The sequence below is a fragment of the Heteronotia binoei genome, chromosome 9 (genome assembly GCF_032191835.1).
Source record: "Heteronotia binoei isolate CCM8104 ecotype False Entrance Well chromosome 9, APGP_CSIRO_Hbin_v1, whole genome shotgun sequence".
Taxonomy (NCBI): Eukaryota; Metazoa; Chordata; class Lepidosauria; order Squamata; family Gekkonidae; genus Heteronotia; species Heteronotia binoei.
This window is the reverse complement of record NC_083231.1, coordinates 2,951,077-2,971,467: the sequence shown is the minus strand read 5'-3', so window position 1 is coordinate 2,971,467 and position 20,391 is coordinate 2,951,077. Positions and strand designations below refer to the sequence as shown.

General features: G+C 43.2%; 1 protein-coding gene across 3 annotated transcripts in view; it reads right to left on the bottom strand.

The window, feature by feature from the left end:
• Positions 1-20,391, bottom strand: part of RGS12 (regulator of G protein signaling 12) — a 128,812-nt gene that overhangs the window by 17,876 nt on the left and 90,545 nt on the right. For all 3 annotated transcript variants that reach the window (XM_060246147.1, XM_060246149.1, XM_060246150.1), the window contains 7 exons: positions 18,797-18,997; positions 18,234-18,307; positions 14,869-14,995; positions 11,873-11,969; positions 11,261-11,331; positions 9,830-9,983; positions 3,068-3,643 (listed from right to left, as the gene is read on the bottom strand). In XM_060246147.1, the coding sequence (XP_060102130.1) occupies positions 3,068-3,643; positions 9,830-9,983; positions 11,261-11,331; positions 11,873-11,969; positions 14,869-14,995; positions 18,234-18,307; positions 18,797-18,997 (1,300 nt within the window). The remainder of the gene's footprint in view (positions 1-3,067; positions 3,644-9,829; positions 9,984-11,260; positions 11,332-11,872; positions 11,970-14,868; positions 14,996-18,233; positions 18,308-18,796; positions 18,998-20,391) is intronic.

The window sequence follows — 20,391 nt, the reverse complement described above, 5'->3', positions numbered from 1 at the left end:
TGCAATTTATATTATGTTATAAATGAAGTGCAACAAAATCTCTCTTATTTCCAAGGCCAATGTCCTCCTCTTGCTTGCTGCTCCATGGCAGGTGAGGGGAGGGGTGGGGAGGAAGAGCCTTCCTTCTCAAGCGGGGGAGGCTCAGTCTGAGGCATCTTCGTGGGTACCCACCACACTTATGCATTTCCTCTCACTTGTGTCTTTGTCATGAGCCTGCCAGCTGCATGGACTATATCAAAGGGTTACTATTTCACAACAAGCAGCTTTTGGCTAGGTTTCTACTTCCCACCTGAAATTATTATGGGAGGCTGCCTCTGCCATGGAGTCAAACATATCCCTGTTATTCGGCAGCCCGGGCATTGTGAAGCAAATACGAACTTCAAAATTAAACCACCACAGCTTGTGCAGCTTTTATTAGGTTTCCAAAGTTCCCCTGGTAAAAGGGAAAGCTTCAGGTTAAACTAAAAGCAGAGGCCCATAACACTGACCTCCCTTTTTGCACTTGCAAAGTATGAATATCCTGACATTCTGGACACTGCCTGGACCACACTCCTGCTGCAGGCGCCCAGCCAGAGGTGGAGGTGAGCCAGGGTGAGGCGGCTCTGTCGCTGGCCAAGCCGTGCCATTCAAATGCCCAATGTCTGGTAACTACGCCTCAGGGATGTAATTTATTAATAAATTAATTAATTTGTTTATGGAGAAAGGATAAGTTCTTAAAAGGGCCAGGGATGAGAAATACAGGGACCAGTTTAAAGCAGCAGCTTATTATAGTTCAGGGCTGAGACCCAGCAGCAGAAGCCCCGGGATCAAAGTGATGGAGGCAAACAAGCCCTGCTGGAGCTGAGGCTGCACTCATGGCAGGCCAAAGCACTAGCAATGGCAAAGGCCTCCTCAGAAGCTGCTGGAACTGTCCCCTGACCCAGGCCCAGGCTGTGCGGGTAGCACAGAATGAGCCCATCAAGTTGGACACACCTGCCTTGGGCTGCTCATGGTTGGGATCAGCTTGCCTGGAGCACATCCATAGAGTACAGCCATCTTGTGCTTAACTTACATGTTGTGAAGTCGTGATTTATTGGCCTGTTGATGTTAGGTTTTTAATGGATCAATGTATTTGTTTTTAATGGATTAATGCCCTGAGCCTGCCTTGGCAGGATGGGCAGGATAGAAGTCCCATAAATAATAAAACAAAGGGCTATGATATGTCATGGTGGCCTTCTTTACATGGGAAGGGGGGAATAAAAAGGTATGGGACACAATCATTTAGCAATTTCTCTTACCAAATTCATAAAGGATGTGAATAAGGAAATCTGCTTTGCTTTCCTATCTTTCTGTTTCTGCACATAAAATACTTTCAGATAAAGGAAGAAAAGAAGAACTTGAATAGCTAAGAACAGGGTTTATTACTCTTGGGAGATACAAAATGTATACAGGCATAAGGTCAGAGCAGAAGATAGAAACAGTGAAAGCGTTCAGTGGTTGTGTGCAGAAAGATACAGCATGCACAAAGCAAAGGTAAGAGCAGAAACTTCGGAATGCAAGTGTTCCGCTATGAACCCCCATTTAAAACAACTGCAATCTAATTTGAAAACTCCCAAGTTTTCAAAAAATATATACACACACACAAATGTGCATAACTGGGCCTTAAAACACACTTCAGATATTCTCATCTTGATGTGACCAATTACCAGATGGTTTGAAGCTTAATTTTAATCATTTTCATGGCAGCATTTATAGAACTTTGCTTTGATTATTTTAAAGAAGCCAGAGAGAAGAGTTCAGCATTGGTTAGCATGTAACGGTCAGGCATGTGCAAATCACACAGACAGAACAAATACAACACTAGCCAGAAGAGAAGAGTGCTGGCACTAGACAAATCGCTCGCTCTTGGAACTGTGAAACATGGTTCAGTGCAGTGATTTTCACTAGGGGAGACCCAATCCTTGAAAACCACACAAAGAGGGCCGGGCCTATTCTGAGGAGACTGTTTTGCACTAGACCTTTAATCCTGGTTTAACTCTCCCCCAACTGACATTCTACACTAGAATCATAGGATCAGAGAAACCAACTCTATGACTCTATGATTCTAGTGTAGAATGGAACCTTGGGGACAGGGCTAAACCAGGATTAAAAGTCTAGTGCGAAACTGGTCTGAGAGAGAATCCGTACAGCCTGGACAGGCACGTGACAACAGGAGGCCCTCTGCACTGCCACTAAAGGGTCCAGCCAAATGTGGTGGGGGGATGGAAAGGGGGGGGGGGTAGTGCTTCTTTGTGAGGGGGCTTTCTCCTTGTAATCTTCACAGGAAGCTGCATATATGTTTGAAAGTGAGCTTCTGTATAGAATGGGTGTCTTGTGAGAGCACACTTGACTTTTAAGGAGTAATATTTCCCCCTTTTTTCAGATGTCAACATGATACACAAGTAAGAGAAAGACAAGCAAATACTGGATGCGCGCATTTACAGAGTATTTTTGGAAGTCTGCATGCTGCCTTTTACATGAACTTTCCCAACAGAAGTCTTGTTATCCTCAACATATAATAAGCCAATAAAGCTTCTATTTTACCACTGAGAGCACATCTAAGCAAACCACACCCCACAGTCTCAGTATAACGTTTGGGAAATACAGGTGGCCTGGACAGGCTACAGTTCCGGCTGGTTAGCCCTACCCAGAAAGGACAAGCAGAGTGCCAGCACAGGGGGCAGTCATGGCAGATGAGGGGAACGAAGGGCAACTTGTGTCCTTCCAAAGCCACTGTCTGAAAGGGACCTCCAAAAAAGGTTTCAGCAGGTTTGTAAACAAGAGTGACAAATTTAATACAGAATCACTTAAAATGAAGTTTGAGTCCAGTGGCACCCTGAAGACCAACAAAGGTTTATTCAAGGTATTAGCTTTTGTGTGCTGCACGTACACAAATCTTTGTTGGTCTTCAGAGTGCCACTGGACTCAAACTTTGTTCTGCTGCTTCAGACCAATGCAGCAAACCACCTGAATCTAACTTCCTATTTAAGACAGTCAAAACCTGGGAATGCCTGACTGCAATTCTCACTGGAAGATTTGTCTTGATTACCTGTTAGCAAAATGGGCTGGGGAAGCATGGCTTCTGTAAGAGGGCTTTTGTCTGAAGAAGCGGGCGGAAGCTGCAGTGGCAGCAGAGTACTGTTGGGACTGCTGATGTCCCCCTCGGACACCAGAGTCATATCTGCCATGTTCTCGTCCTCGACAGTCTGTATCCTTTCTGCCGGCAGTTCTTTGGGCTGTGTTTTCCGCGAAGCGGCAGGCTGGAAAGGTAGAATAGGGGAGAGGGGTGTGTCAAAAGGAGCGCTGCAGCTCTTCTGGCTGTTGTGGTTGGCCAGGCCCACCAGCTTCTGTTTACTTTCTGAGAGGCCAATTTTGAGCGTTGAACTTTCACTGCTGTTTTTCAATAAGTCTGTTTTGCCGTTTGGCTGCAAGCGCTCATCCTTGATCTCGGTTGGGACAATTATCTTCTCACAGTCTTGAGATCTTTCAGGAGTAGAGGAAGAGAGCACAGCTGTACAAGGATGCAAGTGAAGAAAATCAGGCAAAACCAGGTCTTCTTTTCTTAGTAGCCCTCGCTGGTCATCCGCTCTGTTACTTTGCACCTTGGAGACGAGTTCAAAAAATTCTATTTAAGAAACCCAGAACAGAACAGACTCAGTCAACACTGCCAATGTCCACTGCACCACTCAGTTATGCTCTCAGTTCTTTGCTAACTAGACATGTGTCTCTCAGTGTTTCCCATCAACACAGACAAAAGCAACCAGCTTGCACAAATTGCTTTAATACCCCCCTCCCCCAGCTACTTTTGATAATAAAAAACAACATTAAAACCTAATGACTTTAATAGCTGTTCATAGTTGTATTTTTTTCTGAACCAGAGACTAGTTGTTTACATGGTAGTTAACATTTGCAATACATTGTGCTATAAAGGTGGCATAACTATACAAGGCAAGAAGGATGAAGACATCTGTTTCCATTGCTTATTTGACTAAGCAAGAGATAACTAGAACAGTCCCACTTGGCCTCGTCTACACTGCAGAACAGAAAGAAAAACCACAGATATATGCAGATAATTCACATCTTCCCAGAAAGATGGATGGGAGGTTACGTCTTCATGTACCAAGGAGTCTAGCAAAACAAGGATTTTGCTTCCATCAAGTGAAATCCAGAAAGAAATGTATACATGCTAGAACATTAACGCTCAACCTACTTTCCCTTTTCCCCTGCACTAGGGTTGCCAAGTCCCATCCTTTCTCTGGTGGGAGGGATTGGGGGGGGGGCATTCTGGGAGGAGCTGCATCCCCAATGCGATGATGTCACAAAGTTGCATCATCCCGTCAGGGATGCAGTGCCATGTGCATCCCCCTTGCTTTCCCCCAACCATTTAAAAGGAGCCATCACTTTAAAAGGTTGTGGGGGGGGAAGTGGGTGTCTCATGTGCCCTGAATTTGCCACTTGCAGGGCAGGAGTGGGCAGCCCCTGCTTGAAAAGAGCAGCAGCCCCACACAAGCAGTGAATGTGTTGCTTGCACGGAGTCTGCTCTTTTCAAGCAGGGCCACAGGCAACTGTTGGAGATGGGACTTCCTCCTGCCAGCCAGCTGCCCGGAGTCTGGAGGGGGAACCCAAAAAAACGGGAGATCTGACCAGGGAGTTTGGGGACTGGCACACATGACTGGATCGGGTGAACCCCCCTCCACACACACCGCTGCCCTGGACAACCCCTGCCTTCCAATCCCATTTGGCTAAACAATTCTTCACAGTATTTTCTGATGAAATGTTCTATTATTTCTATTTTGGGTTAAATAAGGAAGAAATTAATCTCTATGCCATTGAAGACACCAAGACAGGCATTTTCCAAGTACCAAATAATAATATCAATCCCCAAATATTTTACTAGTACTTTGATGCTAATCTCTCAAGTAATCTAAAAATGGGATATGCAAAACAAGAACAATTATACGGGAAATTAGTTAATCTCTTTATTTTACATGACAAATAAAACCTTTTAAAAATTGCAGCCTATTCATATTCAATTATGGTTCAGCATGTGACTGATCAAAGACAGACTCACAGGGTTTTCCACACTGGTGTCTGCCCTGGCTTTGACTCAGTTTGGAAAGCAAGTCCCTCCCCCGCCCTGACCACCCCCCACAGACGCACTCACACCTCCCCACAGCATTGTGTTGCTTTTGTGCACTTTCAAGCTTTTCTCCAGCTTCCCCAGACTTGCATTACTATGCTATTTAGGGAAAGATCACAGTGAAGCCATGTAGGTGGGAAACTCAGGATCCTCCCAGTCCTGCCTACACAGGTGCTGTTTTACACACACCAGTCTCCCCACAGCAACCATTCTTTCTCCTTGCCAGTGTGTGTGTGTGTGGGGGGGGCATTACATCAGTATCAATTGTCAGTCTGCAAAACCAAAAAAGTCTTTAGCTGCACGTGGAGTGGGGGAGAACACAGGGGAACCTGCCATGAAGAAGCACCACAGCAGCTGCACTGAACCAGCAGCCACTGAGAAACCCCCCCAATTGCTGCCACATGGAAGAGGCGGTGGGTGACTGACCAATCACGTACTTTTTGTATTGACGCTGAGTCCAATTAGGCCCCTTGAAGACCGACAAAGTTTTATTCCTGGTATAAGTTCTCATGTGCGTGCACACTTCTTCAGAGATGTAAACCCTGAGTTGGTCTTCAAGGTGCCCCTTCAAGGACTCAAACTTTGTTCTGCTGCTTCAGACCAATATGGCTGCCCTCCTGAATGTAGTTTAAATGTTATTAGAGGAAAAGTTCTTCATTCATCAAGAAGTTTAATAACTGTGTTAATTAGAAAACCAAATTAGTTTATTGTTATTATGAGACAATATAATTAACTTTTTTAAAAAAAAATAAAGCTAAGAAATGTCACTAGAATGAAATTTTCAGAAGGTGAAGTGAAGCCTGTAAAGTGGCATTCCTGGATTCATGGCATACTTGAGCATAACCCCGCCCTCGCCCCCCCCCCGAGCTGAACAGTTACTTACTTGCAACTGTTGCTCCTCCAGTGGTCTTCTGTGCTGGTGTACATGGGACTGCCTATGCGGGCAGGCCTACCGCTTTCCACAGCCCTAGCAGCACCGCCCTCCCCTTGCTGCCTTGGTCAGTCTTTCCTGCCTAAATGGACGTGTGACCATGGGGAGCTCCTTCTGAGGAGGCCTTGAGTTAGAAATCCATACAAGCAGCATGTACCGCTATTTAACAGTTCCTCTGCAGGAGCCCTGCATGCGTGCCCAACCCCAGGGGAGACTGCACAGAAGCCACAAAGATTAATCACTGCCGGGGCATTAACCCTGTATGACACTGACAAAAATGTTCAAGCAAAACAATAAAACATCTTCAGTGAACCCACTCAGGTTGCACCCTTCGGAATCACACAATTTCTTAGATAGTACAAAAGCAATCACCACATACAATGCAATTCTGCAAAAACAGAACTACAGAAAACAGTTTTTAAAGCTCTGATCTAACACCTAGCAGCAAAGAAAGTGTTAACAAGGTGTGTTTTTTCGTTATTTAAATTACTCAAAATGTGTATGTTTGCATCTTGGTGCCCAAGAATTTTGGTAAGAGGCATGAAGGTCTATAAAGAAGGGGGAGGGTTCACCTCCACTGAGCTATAAATTAGTGCAAGTTTTTTTTTGGGGGGGGGGAACCCTCTTAAGAATATTTTCATTTTTTAAATGAAATACTTTTAAAGGAAATGTTTAAAATATTGCTTTTAGCTGCTCTATCAAAATGTTATTTAATCCAATCTATAGTACATCTTAAATAATTTGAACCCCGAAATATTGCAGACATGGACACTTCTCAAACTCTCTCAGCTGCTTTAGTCCCCTCCATGTCTGCAGCATGTCAAAGCCCACTCGTTTAGGCTTAGAAGGAAACAAAGCAGATCAACAAACAAGCAATGCATATAAGTGTTCTCTCTAGCCCAAGTAAAAAGCGGAAAGTTCAGACACGGAACAATCAATTCTGATTGGAGAAAAATGCTAGTCATAGTATTTTCAAGGATTCATTGTTTAAATGACATGATTCAGATTTCATGCAGCTAATTCAAAGTTACTACGACAATGATACAACTGTTAAGCAGTTTAATAAATACACTCAAACCACTATTTTGTGTGCTACACTATATATTCTTATAGTAGTAATGTAAGTTTAGGATTTATATTAAACTGAATATTTAACCTGAAATGCCAAGTTTCTGTTAAACTCCCCCCAAAAAATTCACAACAATATTTTCCTGAGCTTCAAAATTTCCAGGAATTTTATGTATCTAATTTTAAAACAGAAATATGATAGCCTATAAAAGGTAGTCCCCTGTGCAAGCACCAGTCATTTCCGACTCTGGGGTGACATCACATCACGACGTTTTCACTACAGACTTTTTTACGGGGTGGTTTGCCATTGCCTTCCCCAGTCAGCCACACTCCCCGCCCCCCACAGCAAGCTGGGTACTCATTTTATTGACCTCAGAAGGATGGAAAGCTGAGTCAACCTTGATCCGGTTACCTCAACCCAGCTTCTGCTGGGATTAAACTCAAGTCGTAAGCAGAGCTTGAACTGCAGTACTGCAGCTGACCACTCTGCGCCACGGGGCTCTGATAACCTATAGGTTTGCTGAAACTGTGGACGCAAGACGTCCTTGGAAAATACCTACAAATGTCTCAAAATATATTCAAAGACTGTTACCTTCAAATTTTTGTCTTAGTCTGAAAGCATACACTAGGGCTCTAAAAGGGCAATCCTAAATAGTTACACTTTTTAAAGCCACTGATGCCAGTGGACTTAGGTGTCCCTCTGCTTATGGTGCTGCAAACAATACAGTTAGACACAGATATAAGCAAAATATGAAATACACTCAGAGCATAGCACTATCAAAATAGAAATACAGAAAACAGTTTTTTAAAAGCTAACACTTTAGTAGCAAGCAAATAACTACTAATGTCAGTGGCTTTGTTTCATTAGGTGTAATCTTGCCTGGTTATTCATCCATGTTTCATATTCTTAGAATCTCATTTTAATTTTTTGTTGTTGTTATTTGTGTATGCTCACCTGGAAGTCATAGTGACCTCTGGTGACTGACCCTTCCTGGAGGCCTGGAGGGTATTCAGAGAGGTGGCTGAATAAAGCCTGCCCCCACCTCCCGACAGCTGGTATTCCAAGGAGATTTCCCATCCAAGTACTTGCCAGTTTGCCCTGCTAAGATTCCAAGATCAGATGAGAGCGGACTTGCCTGGGCTATCGGGGTCAAGGCCAATGTTCTCAAACTCTCTCCACGGATCACACATTGAGTGCCCAACTTATTCCTTTATCCAAATGGATAAATGAACTGCTTTCACATGCTTTCAAAAGCTTTCCAAACATTTCTCTTCAGCCAGAGCTTTTTTGGTATAAAAATCCCAGCAGGGACTCATTTACATATTAGGGGACACGCCTGACACTAAGCCAGCTGGAACTGCTCCCTGCCCCCCCACCCCCCAAAAAAGAGAAAAGCCCTGCCTTCAGCTCTAATCAAGTTGGCTACAATATGGATTTTACCTTTGTACCCTTTACAAACCTTCTTTACAGCACCCCTCCCACCTTCTGACTGGAATAAAAGAAGGACCCAGATCTCTGTTTCTACTTTACTGTGCCTGACAAAGAAAGTTTTTATTCTTGAAAGTTTATACCCTGAAACTCTTGCTGGTGACTCTAAGGTGCCCCTGGACTCAGATCTAACTGCTTCACTGCAAACCAACAGAGCTGCCCTCTGAAGCTACTCTCATATATTGACTCTCCACATTCAGCTGTAACATCAAATAGAACCTGGTGAATGCACGAAGATGTCCTACACCAGCTGGGTGGTGGTGGTGGAAACTGTTAATGGGATCAGGAGAACCAGTCACTACTACAGCAAGGTGTGGACAATCCCCTCCACAATAGTACTTTTCCTACGGCCATAGTAAAATGGTGACTATTTCTGACTTCTCAGGAACGCTTGCCTGAAAAAACTTACTACATACTTCATGACCAAGCTACTCTGCCCCGCCCCTTAACATGTCTCTTCTGTCCTTTCCCAGTTCTATGCAGAACAGACCCCACTTAACCTTGTACTTGGGAACCATGGCTTGTGCAGTAATGTGTGTTTGCAGATAAGCCCTAAAACGGGAGCTTGCATCCCCCTATGCTTCTTTCACATGGTGGACCTTGCCAGTCAGTTGTCCAGAAAAAGCTGTTTCTCACCCAGCTTGAATAACTAACCTAAACTGATGTATGAAAAACAGTCTAAAAGTCAATTGAGCATCAATCACATGCTTAACTACTACTAGAACAAATACTGGCTACATTCCAAAAATAATCATGAAGAGCAAAAAAGAAATTCTGCCATGGCTCATGTTCCTCAGTATCTTCTGGGATTTTGCTGGGTGTGCTTGGTTTGCATAACCCTGAAGCTTAGACAAAAAATATTTTGTCAATTAAGAAAGAAAGAAAGACATTCTGCTCTCAACAAACCCATTCTACAGAAGTCTACAGCCACTGAAGAAATGGAAGAAAATAGCTCAAAAATACAAAATATTACACTTCCTGTTTTTGGATCTACAATATGCATTCTGTAAACACACAAGTACAGGTAAGTCTGAAGTGGATTAATGAAGTGCAAGAACATACAGCTGATATTCATAATGTAGCCTTGCTTTCAGCAATAATAAAATAAATTAATATTGTATCACAAAATATTACGTTTACCAGGAAAACTAACACTATTTCATATACTAAAAAAGTGACATACCCTCGGCTTCGTCCAAATTAATTTTGTGACATTTTTTTTTCCCAGTCTGTGCAATACATTCTTCTCTTTTTGCTAGACGGGTATCCCTAGCATTTTTTCCACTTTCTCCTTTTATTTTAATAGAATTAGACTTTCCTAGAGTTCTTCCCTCTCCCTGTATTAGAAGGAAAGTTAAAGGGCTACTTACATTTAATTTATAGTGCAAAGTTGATGTAATCAAGTTAAAACTGATTTGATATTTTATTAATAGTTCTAAGATTAAACATAGTTACAAGCATTTTCAGTAAATCATGCACAACCACCACAACAGCTGAAGAATCAGATCTTCACACACAGACATACATAGAAATGCAACATGTCCATTTTAATTGCAGACTCATGTCTTTGGGTTTGGGCCAAGCTACGCGTGCCATGCTCTGGGTGTAACTTTCCCCCCCACGCCCATGAAGCAGCTGCAGGAGGCGGCTGCCATGAGCGGAGCACCAAAGGGGGTGGGGGTGAAGCTGCTTAATTGTTCTGCTACTTTTACGCAAAATCATCTTTCCCAGCAGCTTTTCTCTTAATAGATCAACAGATATGGTGATGATGGGTATCTTTTCTTCAGCAGAGGGAAAGGGTGACTGGGAGTGAAAAAGAGCTCGAGGGAAGGGTTTGATGTGTCTTTCCCCCTTGGCAAGAACTCCACTCAAAGTCACAGCCTGCCACGTCTGGGGGGAATCAAGGAAAGATACATGCAATAGCATCTTTGATTACTGAAGTTTTGGGCAAATTGTTTTTATTTATTTAATTTAATTTATTTATATTCCGCCTTTTTCTGCGAACGGGCTCAGGGCGGAGCACAACATTTAAAACCATTAAAACAATTCAGCAATAAATAATTAAAACCATTAGGACTACAAGTCAGTTAACAGAGGTGCTTAGATTCCGATGGTAGGTGATTCAGTAATAGGTCAGAAAGATGTTATAGCAGCACGGCAGCACAGCAAGAGTGGCCAGTTTAGATGAACCATGGACGCCCACTGCCTCAACTGAAAGTCTGGCGCAACAGCTCCATCTTGCAGGCCTTACAAAAAGATAACAATTCAGGTAGGGCCTGGATCTCTACTGGAAGCTGATTCCACTAGGTTGGGGCAAGGGCAGAAAAGGCCCTGTCCCCTGTTGAGGCAAGGTGAATGTCCCTTGGGCCAGGGGTGATCAACAGATGTTGGGAATTTGAGCATAAGGATCTTTGGGGCTCATATGGGGTTGAGATTGCACTTGACACAAAGGACATGAAAGCATGGGTATGCACTGTTGAAAACAACAGAACAAATGAAGAGGAAGAGCATATGATATGAACTGAAATAAACATTTTTCACCTGCAATTTCCAGTTTGGGAAGCAAAGTTAAAACTGAATAATAATGGGAGTGAAAAATGATTTCAAAACTTACTGTAGATGCTTGAGCTCTTGCATTAGAAGTTGCAGCTGCATTGTGTTTTAGTGATGCCCCCTTTCCTTGATCTGCAAATGGAAGTTATTTTTTAAAAAATATATGCATATCATGCCACTTCCTTCAACATCTACAATTAATTCACACTACTGACTAAGAACATGCAAGAAAGTTGGTTGTATCCTAGAGCATTTTTCCCAGCATGCCTGCTCTCTCAATGGCTTAGATCCATCTGAACTTGTATTGCTCAATATAGCAGAAGATGTGTGAAGGAGCATCTCTGACAGGATCTAGACTTCTTTTACCTGGCCTGACTGGAGGATCATTCTTTTTTGTGGTTGTTTAGCCCCAAACAGGGAGGGTGCATTCTAGTTTGAGTCCTATTTAATGTGTGCCAGTATTTTTAAAGGCCTGGGGAGGGGAAGGGAGGGATTGAGGATCTTGGATCCTCAGGGCAAGGTTAGCTATATGAATTACTTTCCTTGCTAGCTGTCAGAAGCCACTGCGAGTGGGAGAATGGGCTGCCTAAAATGTTCTAAACACCCTCCATGATTGCCTCTATTAAGTTAGGCTCATTCAACTGTTAGAAATGACAATTTCAGCAAAACTTACTTTTCACCTTTGTTGGCAGCTTCTCATCAAGAATAACCCGCTGTCCGTCCAGATTAGAGATGGGAACACCAAGGTCTAATGGCTCCTCATCACCATTCTGTGGTCAAATCACAATTTTGTTTCAACAGGAAAAAGTAATTTTTCAGAGCAATCTCATCTATAGCTTACCATTAAAAATTCATAGTGTCACAAACTATTACTGTACTAGGAATAAATTCACAGAGGAAGAAGAGAAATAAATAATGAATTTGAAAGTTTTCAGAAGACATTTAGAGATTGCATTGATTGAGTTTAAATGTCAAAATTGCAAGAATTATATTCATTGGAGAAAACAGTAAGCTATTCTGTTAACATTAAACCAGACATGGATAATCTAAACTCTAGTCCAAGGTTATTATCATTATTCTATGGGACATATCTAGATTAACCAAGAAGGATCTCAGGAAATGTTCAGCTTGGAAGACAATTCTATCTAATGACCAGGTTAGCAAACTGATCTAGTGAGGACAGCAAATGGATCAACCATGAGATCTGAATTATACAGGTGATGCCTAACTATAATTAGCTTGAAAACTGCTGTGAACCAGGACTAACAGTGAACTATACAGACACTACAAGTGTGCAAAAAACCCCTGTTTCTTTCTTTCTTTCTAAAAAAAAAAAATCAGTATTCCTGAAAATTTCTGAATCCTAATATTGGTGTTGTATTGGGATCCAGGGAAATATGTGGGAAACCTGAATTTATTCAGCTCCATTATACCCTACTGGGATTATCCCCATAGGACATAATAGAGTTCAGGAGGCATTTAAAAAAACTGCAATCTTGTTAAATGCCTTCTAGCCACACCTGAATAAAAGTGAATAATACTGGCTTTTATTCAAGTGTGGCTATTCTGGTAACTGAATCAGATTCCTGATTTCTTATCATGAAACCAAATCAGATCCTTTATTAGTATTTTTTTAAATTTATTCAGCTCGCTGTATACCAAGCGCACCCCCCTAATAGACACTATAGGCCAGGAGTGTCAAATGTACAGCCGTGGGCTGGATCTGGCCTGCCCTGGGCTCCTATCTGGTCAGTGAGCAACTGGCTCTCTCCTGCACTGCCACTTGCTTCTGCCTGTCTCCTTCAACTGCATGGGGAGAGATACAAAGCCAAGCCTCCTTCTTCCCACTGGCTGTGGTCTCCTCCTGGCTCTCTCCTGCACTGCCACTTGCTTCCGCCTGTCTCCTTCAATTGCATGGGGAGAGATACAAAGCCAAGCCTCCTTCTTCCCATTGGCTGTGGTCTCCTCCTGCTCCTCCTTTACTCCTCTACTGACTGATGAGAAGGAAGACGGGGGAGTGAAAGAGCAAGCAAGAGAGAGAGAACAAAGTCTGAGTTCAGTGGCACCTTCAAGATCAGCAAAGTTTTATTCAAGGGATAAGCTTTTGTGGGCACAAACACTTCTTCAGAGAGATGGGGGAGGGGGATTCTTCTTACAAGCACAATTTATACTGAGATCGCCCTGCTCTGCTGTTTACTTTGAGGTTGTCTTTGGTCCCACACAAACTTATTAAAAGAAAGGAAGAGGGCACAAGGAAAAGATGTGCTGGCATAAAAGGAAAGGGGAATTAAAAGGAAATTGTTTTGCCTTATTCTAAAAAGGGGGGGGGGTTAGATTAAATTTCTCTGGGTCTATCTGGGGTTTTATTTTCTTTCAAAAAGACCCTGACCCAATTCCTTACTAGCAGTTGTTCTGCCCCCAGGCTTCTGCTTTCCTCAGCTCAAGCGATCAATGTCCCACCAGTTGTTGTGTAGGCGCAGTTTGATCCACGGCTACGGCACTCTAAAAAACAGGAGTAGGAAGCTGCAAGGGAAATCGGAGGGAGCTGCGGATCAAAATGCCCTCACGCAGCAACTGGTGGGGAATAACTTCAGTTTCTCAAGAGACAAGAGACTGAGTTCTCTGTGAACTGTGCTGTAAAAAGTTAGAGCTTTGAAGGTCTGGGGTGGTGGTGGGGGAAAGCCTGTGCTTTTTGGAATTATTTAACAATGTTTGTGCTATCACTTTCACTTCAGACAATGGCTTCCTAAGGGAAAGGTCTGCAGCTGTAACATATCAATAAAGCTTTCCTATAGATTCATAGTTGAAGTCTATCTGACGGTTACTTGGCAAAACCTCACACACTACCCCCCTGCATATCAAAACCCAATCAAGACTGCTATTATCATTCACCGGCTATTGCCATTTGGCAGCTGAAATCACATTTGTAAGTTTATATCACTGGGGGTTACACTTTATGGCACACATGGCCCGGCCTGACGAAGTGACATTTATGTCAGATCCAGCCCTCATAACAAATGAGTTCAACACCTCTGCTACTGTTTGCGATCCTAGTAAGATTCATCCTGTACTCCCTCCTCTTGAGAGTGTCCATGAAGCTGATGCAAGCTGGTTCTGACTTACAGAGACTGAAATAGTTTGTATTGCTGGACCTCAGAGACCATGTCCTCTCTAATACCTCACTGGCAGCCTCTTAACAAAACAATATTCAGTTGCAAAAGGCAAGAAAAAAGATGTTCTCAGCTGCTGCCCAATACTACGGAACTCGCTTCCTTAAGAGGCTTACCAAAAGGCCAAACTTGAAGCATCGTAAGCCTTTTTGATTTGCTCTGGCTTTAGGCAGTCATGGCCAGGCTGGCTAGCATGGGTTCTGCATTTTCGCGGATGTCCATATGAACAAACAGGTCCACATGCATGCTAATATACACACACACACACACACTCCTCCCCCTTCCTTTCACAGTTCAGTACACACGTGCATGCACAGCCTTGAGAGAAAGAATAAAGTAGATTAGAATGCTTGTAAACCCAATAAGTATATATAGGACTACTAAGTACTAGTACCTTAATCACATGGTGATTCTTCCACAAAGATAGTATTAATATCTTACATTTCTTCCACAGATAAGCAAAACTAAAATTTTAAACTTACTTTAAGAAGTTACTTACTAGCCTTGCCACAAGATGATTAAGATTTAAACCGTATTTTGCAACTACTGGCCGGAGGACTTCTGTTACCGGTTTAGTGGGTTTAGCCTTTAAGCCAACAGATCTATTGATAGGAATGAGATCCAGTCTAAAAGAACATTAAAAGAACACCCCAAAACAAACAAACAAAAAATCCTGTGTTAAGTGTTTGTTATTAAAAAAAACAATTCATAATAATGCTACAATCTTTCTGACAATCCAAATGAACAAGATGCTGCAACAGTTGGATTTTACCCTATGCGACGCTAGTAAATAACCACAAAAGCCTCTCAGATCTAGTGTACCTTACAGGATTTGGGGAAACTATAGCAATTATTGACCAGTTCCTCCACTCCAGCCTTCTGCTTTCCCCGGATCAAGTGATCAATTCCCCACCAGCTGCTGCACAGGTGCATTTTGATTCACGGCTTCCTCCAATTTCCCTCACAGCTTCCTACTCTGTTTTTTTTTTAGATTCGGAAGCTGTGAGAGAAATTGGAGGGAGCTGTGTGTCAAAATGCGACCACACAGCAACTAGTGAGGAATCAATCGCTTGATCTGAGGAAAGCAGCAGCCTGGGGTGGAACAACCGCTGGTGAGGAATCACCGACGGAATGGTTGTAAAAAGAAATGAAGGAAGTCCTGAGGGGAGGGGAGGGGAAAAGAAAAGAAAAGAAAAGAAAAGAAAAGAAAAGAAAAGAAAAGAAAAGAAAAGAAAAGAAAAGAAAAGAAGGAATAAAAAGAAAGCCAGAAGGGGAAATGGAGCTTCACACTAACTAAGGAAAGCACAGAAACCCCTTCCTCCTGTTCCTGTGGTGGCTGTTGTTGCTATGGCATTGGAAAACCTTTTCACTTGAATGAGAGCATCGAATAACAAGCCCTGGATTACCATGGCCTTGCCCACTTTCTGAAAAGCTCAGCCATTGATGGAGAAGGCACCATGTTCGGAACACCTGCCCTAGAAATATGTAGTTCTTGAAACATTCTCTGCTTTGAAAACAGTGGGCAAGTTCATCCTAGCAGAAGGGCGGGTAATTCTTGCCAATTCCCCCCCATGTTCTGCATCCCATGTTGTTTCTAAGGATCCCCTGCCTGCCCCAAGGCTCAGAGGGTGGCAGAAGCAGGAGTGGGGAAGTGGGACGGTTCTGTTCCGCTGACAGAAGAGTGGAAGAACACAACCTGTGGAGGGTGTTCCCCTGAGTGTCCACCTGAAGGCTGACAGGGTTCCACTCTCAAATGCAAAGGATTGAAAAAATTAGCTTTACAAAACCTCAAAATTATCTGACGCACAGAATATGTATTATTTGCATTCTACATCACCCACTCATGGCTCAAGCAAGTATTTTATTTATTTACTTTCCATTTATACCTAGTATGCCTAAAGTATTTAAAGCTAACCCCCATCACAATAAAACTGTACACAGTTAACTGTCAGTAGAAGCTTGAAAGCCAAGTTTCCCCTTATTCCCAGAGGCTACTATGGAGACGGCCTCCTTCTGAGCCACTGATGAGCTGCCTTGGGGCAAAGATGCTCGACATACAAGAAGCGATTATGTATGTGGAGTCTTCTTTGCACCCTTGCAAAAACAGAGATGTCAATGTTCTATTGGTGATGCAAGAATCCATCCCCTCTTAGGCCACACTAACATGTTTCAGCTATGCTGGGATTCAGGGCCGGATGCTGGTCAAATACTAGAATATCTTGGTTCAAGTAAAATCATCTGCACGCTAATAATACTATGGCCCATTGTCCAGGATGGTCCTGGACAGTCACATCTTGTCAGGTCTTGAAAACTTGGAAATCCAGGGTTGCTGTGCAGAGGAAGGCAATGATAAGCCACATCTGTTCAACTCTTGCCTCAGAAACCCAACAGGGTAGCTGTAACTTGGCTGTAGCTTGACAGTATCATGTGCCTCACAGACTTGGGGAAAGGCTGCTTGTACATAACTGAGCAGCAGAGGGGGCAAAATAAGCAACTGCGCACCCGTTCTGGTCTTCTGTATACCTACTGAGTCTCACAACTGTTAGGAAGTCAAAGCCATCATGAGACAGAACAGAAGTGAGTTCTCTACCAGCCAAAATAACATGTTCAAAGCAGAACAAAAAGTATTAATCAGTAGGAACTGTGATGAAGCTCAGAACTAAAACCCAGAGAAGATACAGAAAGACAACAGTGTTTGGAATGGGCACAAACTGGCCCACAGACCTAATTTTGTCACAGACTGGGGGACAGCTGGTGGTCTGTTTAGCCAGTCCATGCATTTGCATTTTCAGCAGACCACAGATTTTTTTAGCAGCCTATTTGGTCTGTGGGCCAGACAACCCTGCCCCAAGGCATGAATAGTCAAGACAACCAGGGTGTGTGTGTTCTTCTACAGCTCTTCTACAGTCCTGGAAATGCCAATACTGGCCCTCCAAAGCTTGACAGGCAGCTCTGGTTGCCAATAAGAGAGCTCCCATTCTGCTCTATGGGAGTAACCACATCTGGAGATGAGCTGTAATCCAAAGCCAATCTGCATACAACTGGGAGGGCAGGCAGAAGGGTATCTGGGGAGGTCTGCTGTGAGTTTGATGCTTCTAGCTTGCCATCTAACACACTCCTCCCTCCCTCAGCACACTGGGCTCTTGGGGTCTTTTCCCCCTTCCCCAAAGCCAATCTACATGCAACCTGGAGGGCAGGTAGAGGGTTATCCCTTGGAGGTCTGCTGCAAGCTCGATGCTTCTAGTTTGACACCTGGGGCTGTGATTTCTCCGAAGAGCATTTTCCTGGGGGCACCCGCTTTGGGGAGGGGCAGGTAGAGGAAGGTCAGCTGGAAACTCACTGTGAGTTTGGCATCTCTAGCATGCAGAGGACTGTTCTACCACATCCTGAAGTCATAAAACGCACAAACCACGAACCAGTCCATTAAACAAAAAGGTCTGTCAAAATTCATGGTCTGTGAAACCCATGAACCTATACAAACCTCATTTTTCCTTGACCATCCTGATTTGGAAATGCAAAAAGACTGAGACAGAGCAGTATTTTAAAGGGAGGCAAAAATTAAGATTGATGGGAAGCTCCCGGGAGGATGAGAAGGACAAGACAAAATGAAATGACAAACATGAAAGCAGAGAACTTGCCTGGGGCTGATGCAGAAACACCCAAAGCAAAGGGGACCTCTTTGCAGGACTGCATCAGAACTCTCACATTCTCAAGGAATGCCTTTTGCGGGGCGGTGGGAGGGGGAGCTGCCTCTTGCCTGATTTCAGTCTAGATCTAATTAATACTTCACAATGAATTGACCTAGGTTTGAAAAGCCACAGGATATTGACCGGGGGGGGGGGGAGGGGAGGGAGGGAGTCTTACCGAAACAAAGTACGTTTTTCTAAACGAAGAACTCGAGAATCTAAAATGCTGCTGTCCTGATTCAACACAAGAGGCTAAAACACAGAAGGAGAAAAAGAATATGTTAATGTGGAACTGCAGTTAATAATATATCCACAGAAAAGTACTGCTGTGCAGAATTAATGAAGAGCTTTAAATAAAGCAAGAACAGATTGTTTTTACACATTGTGCATGTTAATGTATATTCAGTAACATTATTTGTTACTATTTTGGAAAGACCCAGAGGGGCCCCGCCCCGCCTGATGAGATTCTGAGCCAGGCCTGTTCTGTCTCAGCTAAATGACCTATGGACATTCATGTGCAGTTCTAGAAAAGCAGGAATGATATAAGCAGATTCAAAACAAAAGAAATAACAACCACTACTGTGAAAAAGACATACTTTAAGATTATTCGCTCCTCTTGTGAGAATGCATTTTATTCATTTTTATTTTTAGTTAAATTAAGGGTGCAGGAACAAGAAGGAAAAAACCACTGAGGAAATAATAAGGTGATTTGGCATTTAATGATAACAGAAGAACAAATACCTTATCTCCACCAATTAAGAACAGATCTACTCCAGCTATGTTAATGGCATGTTTCTCACAGAACCCCGATAACATCTCTTTAATTGAGAATCCAGCTCTAACTGACATTGTGTAGGAGGAGCCATCCGGAAGACTGATATGGCAACATTTGGAAGACTTCTCCTTCTCAGCTGTTGGCGCCAACGCCCTGCAGGAGTCAGACTTCCAAAACAGAAGGTTAATATTTATGTAGATATGAACACCAACAAAAAAGGAACACAAGAAAGGAGGCACAAAACAACACAAGGGCGATTATGTTACTATTTTCTGTAAATAAATAATGCTGAATTTTCCTTAAAGAGTTTGTTAAGAATGTAGAAGCAGATGAAATATGACACCTCTACAGAAAGTAGCTAAGAAGGATTAGTGTATAGAGGGATAAATGGCATTTGGCAACCTAGAACTATAGTGTATCCTTATTGTCCAGTCAAAAACCAGAACTCTCAGGTGACAGAAAAAAGGATAGTTCAGCCTAGCCTGTTCTTGTCAGATCTCTGAAGTCACCCCTGGCTAGTATTTGGATGGGAGACCACCAAGGAATACCTGGGTTGTGATGCAGAGTCAGGCAATGGCAAACCACCTAATCAGAACATCAGAAGAGCCTTGCTGGATCAGAGCAACGGTCCATCTAGTCCAGCCTCCTGTCTCACGCAGGGACCAGCCAGTTCCTCTGGAGGGCCACCAACAGGGCAGAGAGGATGAGGCCCTCCCCTGATGTTGCCTCCTGGCTCTGGGATTCAGAGGATTAGTGCCCCTGAATGTGGAGGTCCCCTCAGTCACCATGGCTAGGAGCCAGGTGCAGATCTCACTTCCATGGATCCATCTAACCCCCTTTATTCCTACACCATCACTACACCCTCTGGCAGTGAATGCCACATTTTAATCACTCTTCATGTAAAGTAGTACCTCTGAATGTCTCTCACCCTGAAAACCCTACAGGGTCGCCATAATTCAGCTGCAACCCGACAGTACTTTCCACCAATGTTCCTTGACTTTGCTGTGTATTTAATCACGGGAAATGAAAAAGAAGTAAGAAGAGAAGGTTGAGGTAAAGTTGTACTGTGTTAGTTTCCAGCATGCTTTTGTATAAGGGAAGGGGGAAGAGTTTCCTGCCAGAGACAAAGAGATCCAGCCTGTCATCTTAACTGCCGGGCTGGTAGACCAGAAAGGGTCAATAAGGCTGCAGATTTGCTTTATTTTGTAGTTACAGTCAAGGACATCTGTTATGTTAACATGTTGGTCAGCCCCAGGACTCCAAGCTGGCCATTCTAATAAAAACTGTAGAGTTTAAGACAACAATGCAAACCTAAGAAGATAAAGAAGGTCTAAGAAGGGTGTAACTTTACTTATAATTACAATGTAAGGAATTGACAGTTTCAGTTATGACCCACAAGATACAGAAACCTAAGGCTGCCAACCTAAACTTCTGCACCATGTGAGCACTATACAGATGACTGTAACTACCAAACACAACAAATTGCACAGACTGCACAATCAGACACACTAGGCCCCAGGATTTTTTTTCTGCACATACACACACACACACAAATATGCAA